The sequence below is a fragment of the Pundamilia nyererei genome, unplaced genomic scaffold, assembly GCF_000239375.1.
Source record: "Pundamilia nyererei isolate P.nyererei 1_Seehausen unplaced genomic scaffold, PunNye1.0 scaffold00007, whole genome shotgun sequence".
NCBI classification, from domain to species: domain Eukaryota; kingdom Metazoa; phylum Chordata; class Actinopteri; order Cichliformes; family Cichlidae; genus Pundamilia; species Pundamilia nyererei.
Window position 1 is genome coordinate 7374358 of NW_005187408.1, and position 11389 is coordinate 7385746.

At 38.6% G+C, this 11389-nt stretch overlaps 1 protein-coding gene across 1 annotated transcript in view; it reads left to right on the top strand.

The window, feature by feature from the left end:
* Positions 1 to 5381: 5381 nt before the first annotated feature.
* Positions 5382 to 11389, top strand: part of ube3c (ubiquitin protein ligase E3C) — a 29098-nt gene continuing 23090 nt past the window's right edge. Inside the window, exons 1-10 of the mRNA XM_005722813.1 lie at positions 5382 to 5529; positions 6087 to 6201; positions 6332 to 6385; positions 6853 to 6927; positions 7394 to 7540; positions 7669 to 7784; positions 7893 to 8050; positions 8600 to 8753; positions 9620 to 9840; positions 9990 to 10141. Of these exons, the coding sequence (XP_005722870.1) occupies positions 6136 to 6201; positions 6332 to 6385; positions 6853 to 6927; positions 7394 to 7540; positions 7669 to 7784; positions 7893 to 8050; positions 8600 to 8753; positions 9620 to 9840; positions 9990 to 10141 (1143 nt within the window). The 5' untranslated portion in view covers positions 5382 to 5529; positions 6087 to 6135. The remainder of the gene's footprint in view (positions 5530 to 6086; positions 6202 to 6331; positions 6386 to 6852; positions 6928 to 7393; positions 7541 to 7668; positions 7785 to 7892; positions 8051 to 8599; positions 8754 to 9619; positions 9841 to 9989; positions 10142 to 11389) is intronic.

Here is an 11389-nt window from a genome sequence, read left to right on the forward strand (position 1 = left end):
TAAATATATTATTTCATTAGAAACCACGTATTAAAATCCCTGTTTTCTTAGAATTGAGCGAATACACGCATTACTACTGCAAGAGCAGATAAAAATAGAACAATTCCCTGTTTCCAGAGGTGAGCTCTGTCTTTGGGCCTGCATGCTTCATGGTTCATTTGAGGACGGGACATGGTTTAGCCGAAGCAGAACAAAACAAAACATACTTACGATAGCCGTGATAATAAGGGGGGATATTACGAAGCGCATAGGTCGAGTTGGATTGTGACGCCAACTCAATTTTCAGACCTTACACGTGAAGTGATTTGTGGCTGCCTTGACAACAGTGACCCATTAAATTCAGGGGGAAAAAACTGCATACGCAAAAGTGAGCCACATAGGCCAACAGGGAAATTTAAGTAAAAGCCCTCCTTCTGTCGCTCCAAAACCTGAAGGTGACTGACGCACAGCGACACGTTACAATGGCGCTATGCATCTGAATTAATTAGGTCCATGCGTCTCTGCTTGTAGCGTTTACGTTGTTGATTTTTATAACTTATTATTAATTGTAACCTTAAAAAAATAGAATCTCTGAACTGTGACGAATAATACGGATGGTTTGATGTTTTTTAAAAAATCAACAAGGAGGCATCGACAAATTTTGCATTTGAATGCCTTAAAATGTGATGAGGAGAGAGATGTAATCGGCCCGTGGCTCCGGGTGACGTGGGTCTAATAAGCCACTTAAAGTTAATGGAAGAGGAGGTCAAAATGAGAATTATTGACACCGCGTTGCCCTTAACTGGTCTACCAATAAAGCTGATTAGTTTTTGTCAATTCATCAGCTAACCGCACTCCTGGGACGTTTATTTGCTCGGGGGAAATCAACAAGTCACCGGGTAGTTTTGAAGTAAAGGATCGCCATTTAATTGTGGACCTTGATGATCACGAGCAATTACAGAATGATAAGGGGGAGATTGATGTGGGTGTGTGGGACGCGGGCCTGCGTGGAAACGTGGAGGAGAGAGGAGGTATGACAGAGAGGAGACGATCAAATGCGCTTCGAGCATTTCTGCGAGAAAATGCGCAGATGTTGACGATGTGAAGATGTTGTACTAGAGTCTCGAATGCATTGACTTGTGAATATTTTACCAAAATGTTTCTGAAAACAGCGCATTAAAAAAATCAATCCAAATATCCGGTCCAGATGCCCACAGCAACTCTCGTTCAATCTGAGCAGGCATTAAAGAGGGTGGTTTAAAATTATTATGATATTGCCATGGGTTTAATTAACATCTCCACCTCGGAATATTTAACAGATGCGAGTTGCCGAAACACAAGTTTTCTTTTGCATATTCCTCAACGATTAAACGCACTTTATCAGCCTTCTGTCTGATTTTCTACAACAGCCGGACTCTTATTCTGCGCGCCTTGTCCCCCACCACGGGTTTAATTTCATTAAGGAGCCCACATGAATATTTCTATTAAAGCAGCGGTGAAATATGGAGTCATTTAGTATTGGCCTTCGCCGATCACGCAGATTTATAGCTCCTTTTCATCACATCCAGGAGAGAGAAAATTAATAAGGAGCCCAATGGAAACTGACCCTAAAACCCTTTTCTTTCCTGAAAGCTGTTAATTTGCTCCGTAATTACTTTCACAATTAACTAAAATACAAATCAAAGTGACAAATCGAGATAGTTTATATATTAATTACCTTTGGTAAATGTGTTCATTATGAAAAGGCGGTTTAAAGGAACCTGCCCTGTCTCTTTTAACGCAATAAATGCAGAATTCGCTCAAACTGGCAAAACCGGGAATTTTATACTGATTTTGTACAATTTCCACGACATTTGTTTTCTATTTAAGGGAAATCTTTGATGTCGGTGTCAGATATATCAGTGCAATTACGAGTGAGCGACTTAAAATAACACCAAGGATCCAACCCCTTTACTAAATTCGATATCGAGGTTTTAGTCTCAGACAAAAGTGTTACACGGTGAGCCTGAAGGCGCAGGCAATTTGTTGACATGTGCCAAAAGGGTAGTACTTCTATTATACACTACTATGCATTAGCGGTCATATAGATATATTTTAGTACAATTATATCCATATCCGACAATTATTGTCAGTGTTCACACTCATTATCCAGTCTAATGACGACAGGAAGCTTCTTATGACCTTTAATTCGTGATTGTTATTTTAACACAAACATCATAAATGATAATAATAAATATTAAAAAATAATAATAACAATAAAATATTCATTATTCGATTATTTCTTTAACTTAAATCTAATTTATTTAATTTCGGATTTGGCGTCTCCCTGCACAATTTTAATACAACATCATCTTTTTAAGTCAATTCATGCGACCTATATAGTTTGTCTTTAACGGCTCTCATAAATACCTCAATCTCAGACTGCATGTGCACTTTTCAAAACCACCACAAAGCTACTGTGCCGTTTTATGAAATGTTCAGAGTGGGGAGGTTTTTGCTCTTTGTTTATTAAAACAATGATGACATTCAGAGACTTGCGTGTCCCTTTTACACGTTCTGTTGGCTCTGTTAGGGGAATTGAATCATATGGTATTATTATCATTAACAATCATCGACAGTGACCTTTTGTGTATTAAAGTTATCTTTCACCTTCCACACGAAATTTGTCAGAGTTTCAAAGAAATCAGCTGAATCAAAAAGTTTGTCTAAATATATGAAAGGTCCTCAAAGCAGAATTTCCATTCTAAATGGAAAAATTAGGTTTCACTACAATTTTTAATTTAAATGCTTAAAATATTTTTTTTCCTCATATCAAATGTGCAACACTTGGTTTTTAATATCAAAAAATGTGTGCATTTCAACAGTTTGACCAAAAAATAAACAAAAAACAAATCTGATCTGTGTGCCATGTGCGCAGATTTTTTTTAATCTGTTGACTCTACTAAAAGAATTTAATCTTATTATTCTTATTGTGAATGTTAGGCTGACATTTTCAGTAATGTTAGCCTTTCTGATTATTAAAAGCACTGATATTGGAAAAAAACAGGTGTGAGATCACAGGGGTACAGAGTGTAGAAGCAACACGACTTCACAAAAATCATGTTTGTGTAAAACAAATTTGAGTATTTTCGAGAACAAAAGGTATTTCTTCAAAAATAAACACAAGATTAAAAAAGGTGCATGCCAAATTACTGGAAATTGTTGTCAACATTGTTATTTAAATGTACTTTTCCTGTAGAAAATCTACTTTTCCGGGAGTTCGTTTGAGCTCAGATAAAAATAAGCACAGTACAGTTTCAATGACCAATCATGCAGTAACACTATTACTAGAATAGCAGCAGGGCTGAGGTCATCAGAAGCCTATATATGGACCAAAAATAAAATTCAAAGCAGAACTCTCCTCTGGTTTTAATTTTGCTTTCTCTATATCAATGGTAAGGGTTACTTAAGGGTAAAAATATATATTTATTAACATTGAACTATTAATTTCCTCTTTAATGATAAAATTCCTGAAAAGTCCAGAGACTTCACAGAAAAACTGAAATGTAAGTATCTTTATTTTTATCACATTTTCCATGTGTTTCCAAAAGTCTTTTTTCCCCTCCCCTCTTCATGTATGTACAAGTCCCGGAGAAAAAAACAAAACAAAACAGGATAAAGTCAACAAATGTATAAATATCTAACCAAAAAAACAAAAAACAAACATTTATTTTGGTGTTTCTGAAGCCCATTGAGCCAAACTGGCGATCGACGCAGGACCACTTACAGGCAACTAATACAAACAGTCTTTTAATATATGCAGACATCCTGAGGTCTAACAGGAACAAAACACACCTAAACTAAATCAGGATAACGACGCAAGAGAAGTAAGCTTAAAAAAATACACAACAGACAAAGACTGACCAAAATAAAACAGGAAATAAACAAATATGAAGATAAATAATTTATAATAAGGAAAAAGGAGGCAGGATAACTGAAATTAAAAAAAATAAACAAACTAAAACCATGAAAATCATGCAGAACTATTAAAACAAAAGCTCAAGAATAACACATGGAAAGCAAGTCCACAGCTTTAAAACACTGTCAAAAAAAATCCAAGGACCATGACAGCCTCACTGTTAGTACTGTGTCAGGGTATACCACACCTTTCACCCAGCGACAGCTGGGATAGACTCCAACACCTCTTGAATGAGATAAGTGGATGATTTATGTAGTTCAGAGCAGGTATTACAATATAAACACAACACCTGATGAAATCAGTTGACTCACAGACATCCCAGATATAAATAAACATGTGCATCAATGCCTCATCAGGCTGGTTTTGTTAACAGATATGACCAAACTCACAAAGACTAACACTCAGGATATTTCCTCTTTGATCTTTTTGCCCTCAGGGTTCCTCAGGCTTCAGTGACCTGCTTCATGAAGCTAGTCTGAAGTCAGTTAATTCACTCCTTAAATTTTTTCTTCACTTTTTAAAATTAACTTTTTTCAGCTATTATTCTATTGCACGTGATATCATTTAGCATGTAGTTGTCTGCTTTCAGTTGTTTTGGTTGCCATTAGAGGTCACCCCAACATCTCACCCCATCCCCAGTATCTTTCGTCACACTGACCCTCTGCATGCCTTCCTCTTTTCCTCCTACCTGGCAACTCAAAATTCAGCATCTTTTATCCAGTATCTCTTGTCCACATATCCCGTCTCGTCTCTGCACATGTCCAAACCATCTTGGCCTCTCCTCTCTTTGTCTCCAAACTGCTCAACCTGAGCTGTCCCTTCGACATATTAATTTCTAATCCTGTCCATCCTTGTCACTCCCAAGGTAAATCTAGTATTTTCAGTTCTAAACAGCTGCAGCTCAGTGTCTTGTGTTTTCATCAGTGCAACCATCTCCAAACATTAAACCCCAGGAGGTCTCATGTTCCCTTTAACTCTTGCTGCTATCATTCTGTCACAAATCACCTCTGACACTCATCTCCATCTGCCACTCTGCCTTTCACTCTGCCCAATGCTTTAAAAAAATTCAGTGTTGTCCAATCATATTTTTTTTCTAATAATCTGCATTTGTTTTGGCCCTTACCTTAGTCTAAGTTTTTTTGTTTATTTTAATTACCTAAAATGGTTAGCTTTAGTTAACTTTAATGACCTTGGTTCATGTTTCCCTTACTTTAGAGGACACTAACCATAATCTAAACATCTATCCCAGACTCATCAGGTTAAAAGTTAATGGTGTTTTTTTTTTCGTGTTTTTTCCCTAAAAAATACACGAAGGTCCTCGCAAAATGACAAATTCAACCCAAACACACACTCATGCTCTAGCCCGAGAACCTTCTCAATGGCTCTAGTAGAAGGGCGGGTCTTAGAGACGGTATTGACAGACATTCTGTCCAATCAGCTGCCTCGCTTTGCAGGAAGCGGATGCAGGCTGCTCTCCGGTGTTGTGTTGATTTCTAGAGAGAGCAGGAAAAGAAGACTTGACGTTTGGAGAAACGTAAACATCCTTCTCAGTGTTGTAGTGTCTGTCTCACTTCTTAGCTCAAAAGTCGAAGGTAAACGATTCATACATTGCTGCTTATTTTTCTCAGATGTGTGTCCTTCAAAAGAAATGATGTCAAAAGGACATGCGGGTAGGGTAGGAAGACACCCCCCCCGGAAAGTTAGCCTGGCTCAGCGTTTAGCTGCCCAGCTAGTTAGCTGCATTGCTAACGTCAGCAAAATCATGCTGCTTGCACATACGTTGTCCTTGCTGCGACATGTCACGAATAAATGAGCTTTAATATGGTGTCTCATTGTTGGGGTCGTTTAGAGGAAGCAGGCTTGTTAAAGCCCCTAGCAGCTGCTGAGTCATTAGCTAACCGGCTAAGTTAACCGGTTAGCTAACTATTGTTGCATTCAAACTGAAGGTCTGGCTGAACTTGACCTCCTGTGATGTTGTTCAACTGTTGTCCGCTTTGACTGTTCATAATCGTTTAATTTTGCTACTAAAAATATGGCCTGCAAACGTAGCTTTATAGTGTCGTGGTCGGAGAAACTGTTAGCCGAAGTTAATTGTTTATAAGTTGGCAGTCAAGTCATCACGACTGGTCTGTTTCATTTTCTCTTTCAGAAATTAGAGTAAGCCTTCGAGTCAGTCAGTCCATGGAAAAAATCTAACGATGTTCAGCTTTGAGGGAGATTTCAAGACAAGACCCAAGGTGTCCCTTGGAGGAGCGAGTAAAAAGGTAAGTGGCATCTCAAAACTGGGAATACATCTGCTGCCATTAACAAACCACACATAGCTCTATGCTTAGCAGATGTGGTTAAAACGTGTTGTTGTGTTGCATTTTTATAATTATCTTTGTTGCTTTTCAGGAGGAGAAGGCATCACTGTTGCACCGCACTCAAGAAGAGAGACGGAAAAGAGAAGTAATGTCTCTTCTGAAGTCTTTTGTTTGTGCCCTTTAAAGTTTTGCAGCTCATACTATTTGCAATTTTGAAAAGTCAGTTCTTTCATTGTTTCACCCAGCTTGGTCTTGCAAAGAAACATGAAATATTAATGAAAAAGGAGTATATTTGTTTGCGTTCATAAATATAAACGTCACATTTCTTTGTGACAGTCAGCATGACGTTGAAACTAGTGTAGTGCTGCAAAGCTTTTTTTCTCCTTGATTTCTTTTTCTGTATATCACACTTACATGCTTCAGATTAATATTAAACAAAGGCCCAAGAAAATACAGAATGCAGTTTTTTTTAAAGTAGTTATTTCATTTATTAAGGGAAGAAATATAGTATGTCAAAAAGCAATTGCCCCCTAAACTTAATAACTGGTTGTGCTACCATTGGCAGCAAGTAGTGCAATCAAGCATTTGTAAATTTTGCTTTAATTTGCTCAGGATGAAAGAAGACGACTGAAGAACGCCATTATCATTCAGTCCTATGTACGCGGTTACCAAGACTTGAAAAAACAGGTATGTCTGCAAGCACATTTCATACATTACATAATTCTAGTGACATTGCATGCGATGACATATGAAACCCTCTAACTTGCAGCTGGCTAATGAATGACACCGCCTATTTGATGGTGTGGGAAGTAGCAAGTTTTTTTTCGCAACCTTAACTTTGTCCTTGTGATGAGTGTTTTTGGCTTCAAAGATCAGAAATAAACATGTGGCTTTAGGCAAAATTGTGAACTTCTGCATCTCATCAGAAAGTTGGTTGGTCCACAGACAGTTACAGCAATGATATTGTGTTACCTTACTTAAAAGGAGTTGATGCTGCATCTTGTTGTTTCTCTGAAAATGCAAATGTGGTGATTACATTTTCTTTCTTGTTTTGGGAACCGTATTGATTTGTGGTAGCAGCATTTCTGTTTTTGTACCAAGTCTGCTCAAACAGAGTGTTTACAGTGTGTGACCTGTGACTTTCTTTCTCCAGTATGCCATACAGCGGGCAAAGTTTGACGAGCGTGTCAGCCAGACGCAGTCGGGAGGAGCTCAACACGCCCTGGATGGCGTTGGTCTCTGCCTCTTATCAAGACAATTAATATTTTTCTACAGACAGAGTGTGGATGCCCATAGATTGGTGAGAAGACAAAAAAAACCCCGAGCCTTAGGCCCTTTGGTTGTATCAATAGATTTAATGGATGCTAATATATAAAAAAGTTGTGTTTGCCAAAGACCAAAACTGTGTCTACTTGTGTGTTGATAAAGATATGGCTGTGCCAGAACCTGGTGAAGCACAACGGCCAGTTTGTGAAGCTGTTGGTTGGCCCACAGAAGAAGACATGCGTGTTTCAGATCAAGAGGATCTTAGGCTTCTGCTGCAGGTATTGGAAATAAATAATTTTCTTACAGATGCATAAACGCAAAAGCTGATGGGATATCTGTAACAGAAGTTGCCATTATCACTCTTGTCGCTCTCTCCTGTCTTTTAGACTCTTGCAGAGCTGCACGGATGACAGTTTAAATGTTGCAGTTCCCATGCGAATGCTAGAAATCTTTTCTACAGAGAGAACCTATCTTCCCGTTATTCCAGATGCTAATAATGTAGCTTCATTACTCGAGCAGATTTTGCACTACATGGTACAGAAAGGTAAGCTCACTGGCTTAACTTTTATCTCTGTTGTGAGTCTGCGGTCAGGATTTTTTTTTTTCTTCTTTTTATAGAAAGAAAAGAAATGTCAGTGACACACACATTCCTGCAGCATAGGTGCAAATAAACCTGTTGAGACCAAATTATTAAACAATAAGGGGTGTGCAGAGATCTTGAATGTGTGTCAATATAATTTTGTCAGTGTTTTTATCAGTACAGGGCAGTTCATGTTGTGACTGGTACAGGATTACATTCAAGTCAAGTGTATTTCAAGTACTGACGATTTCCCAGAAGCATGAGTCATTTCAAAAGCACGGTTTAAAGTTAGTCATTGTTGTCTGCACGAAACATTTTTTAGCATTACATCTGAAAAAAATCCTACTTTTTAGCCTGAATGTTAGGTTTAAGGGACTCATTTTTGCAACATTTCAGTTACTGCAAACAGGAAGATTTCTTTTTTTAATATGTTTATATTAAATCCGTAATTACATTAGCGTTTTCTCAGATAATTATTTTGAGTGTTAATTCTTCTCTCTGTCCTCTCATCAGGATACTACAGGTCGCTGTATATTCTTGTGAATCACAGGCTCCCTTCCAGTCTGGAGTACAGCGACGCTCCCACTATCCCCCTGGCAAGCACACTGTTGGAGCACATCCTCAAACCTCTGCACTTTACCTACTCCTCCTGCACAACAGGCGCAAGGTACAGTGAGCAAAGCAGGAGAACAGGAACATTTGCACAGGATGCGACAAGAAAGACGCCCCTAAAAGATTACCTGCTAGTATTTGTCGTACAATGATGATTGTCTGAAGGACAGTTTTAGAGAAATTAGTGCATGCATCTCCAAAAAAAAGAAGACAGCGCTGCTATTTTCACTTTTTGGGAAAGTAAGCTAAAACAATAAGCAGTGGCATTCAAAAAACTTAGTTTGCCCTGTATTGTTTAACTATTTACTGAAGGAATTGTCTCAAAAGTTACACAATTCTGCAGAACGCCCGGCACATACAGTAAACAGTGGAGACGATAGCGGCATAATAGCAGGAACAGAAGGTGTTTGTCTCTGTTGAATTCTTTTAAAATCATCCATTAAGCCAATCAGACAAACTACACCAGTTTTTGTCCCTCTTGTCAATAGTGAAGCAGTAATTGCTTCACAGACCAATTTACAACAAGCCATAAAAGTTTCCCAGACTTGCTTGCTCGCTGGAGTGCAGAATACCAGCCTGTTTGTCTCTTGGTTTGAGACATTCTTAATAACAAACGACGAGAGGACTTCTTTTCTTCTTTGAAGAAAAGCAAGACGGGAGTGAGAGGAACTTGTGTACATACTGGCTCTAACAGCTAATTATCTGACTTGGCTCGCCAGATGTGTGTGACCAGGCTACACAAAGCAGCACTGTTTGGAGAGACAATATTGGAGAAGTCACACAGTAGAAAGAGCAGGGAGATGTTAAATCAACCCATACTTTAGTGAATTTATCGATGAGCAAACAGTATTTTGATATTATTTTTATTTTGTTAGGATTTCACACAGTGTACTAATATCTGCTTTGTCTATCATGTTACAGGCAGTTTGTATTTGCGGCTTTTACCGAGGAGTTCATCTCTGCTCCGTTTACTGAGCAGATCTTTCACTTCTTTATCCCGGCACTATCAGACTTCCGTCACTCATTCCCTTTCGAGGCTTTCCTGAGCTCCCTTAAGGCCACGATCGACTCCTCTTCAGCAGCACAGAGCCAAGCACCATGGCTGTTTTATTTTGTCCTCTCTGCAGGGGAGAACCGCCTAGGTCAGTGGGAGTTTAGAGCTGAACACACAGGCTCATGCTTGTGCTGTACTTGTTTCTCCTGTACATTCCTCTGTGTGGTAATGAGACTGATTTATAGAGTGGGAGATGGGTTAATGTGCGCGGTAATGATGAATGATGCGCGTTGGCAGGCTCACTATCAGAGGAGGGTCTCCTGTTGTACCTCCGGGCCCTGCAGACGCTGCTGCCGCTGCTGCCAGTGTCAGAAAGCAGCACCAGGCCAGAAGTGAGCAGCGACTCGGAGGATGACGATAACGCTGGCATCCAGCCGCTACCCATGCAGGTAAAATCCCCGCATATATGTCCAAATATCTCAGCGGACAGCATGCATCGGTGAGGGATGTCAGTGTTGATAAGGCCCCTCTACACATTTCTAGCATTCACACAATTCAGTTAATTTTTACTTTTATTTCTACATTCAAAACATGTGCAAAGCCCCATTTTTTAAATTTTTTTTTTTTTGTCATGAGTTTTGCTTTGTAGATGTGAAACTGTTCCGCAAGACATTTACCTTTACATAGCATAAACAATATGGCTAACGATAACAAAACAAAAGTTTCTTACAGTCAAAGCAGTTTTGATTTAAGCAAAACTTGAATATCTCAAAAAGGTCATTCTCGTGTTAACAGTTTTCACTAGAAATGTGACTTAGCCTGTTGGCTGATACCAGCACAAGGTTCATGTTGTACTCAGGTAATGTCAGCCTCTCTAATGTAAGCTGTGTGGCAGCGATGGAGAAGCCACACTTTTCATTGTGTGAACAACTGGGAGTTTGTTTCCCAAACTCAGGAATAAAAGGAATTAACAGACTATTCCTTATGTGCTTATGATGCTGAATGAGTTTAAAGTGATAATTAACATAAAGGATGACAATCAGCTGAATAACTGAAGGTAAAATGACATTAAATCACAACATTTGCCAAATTATTTCTTATTAGCTTTGCTATGGCGGTTGTGGTTGGTTTAGTTTGTTTCTGTGTTTTTGTGTTTGAAGCAGGATAACTCATTACTTATCGATGGATTTAGAGTAAATATTTACCACCAGTTGGTGGTTGACCCACTGTAAACATGATTAACTTACGAAACTGAATAAATGAATATTTGGAAGGATTCTGCACCGCTGTGGCTTAAAACATTTTGCCTCAGACCTTCAAAAATGCGTACATTCAGACACCTCGTCTAGCGATAATAAAGCGATAATATACGATACAATATATTTTATTGTCCTAGCTGGGAAATTCGTTGTGCACTCTTGTGTGGTCACAGAAGATGCTTTCACCAAGAGCCAATAAACATTTCTTTAAAAGAGAAGTAAATAGATAACTGTTATCACAAGCACAAACCAGGCAGATTAGTAGCAACAAACACTCCACAATACTCTCATATGACACCGACAAGTTTAAAAACGGATATTTAAACGCTTGGTTTTATTAACAGTAACCTAGAAATTGCAGATTGCATCTCGAAAATAAACTACAAAAAACTAAAATAACATTTTTTTTTTACCCTCGTACACATACTTCTCAATAGG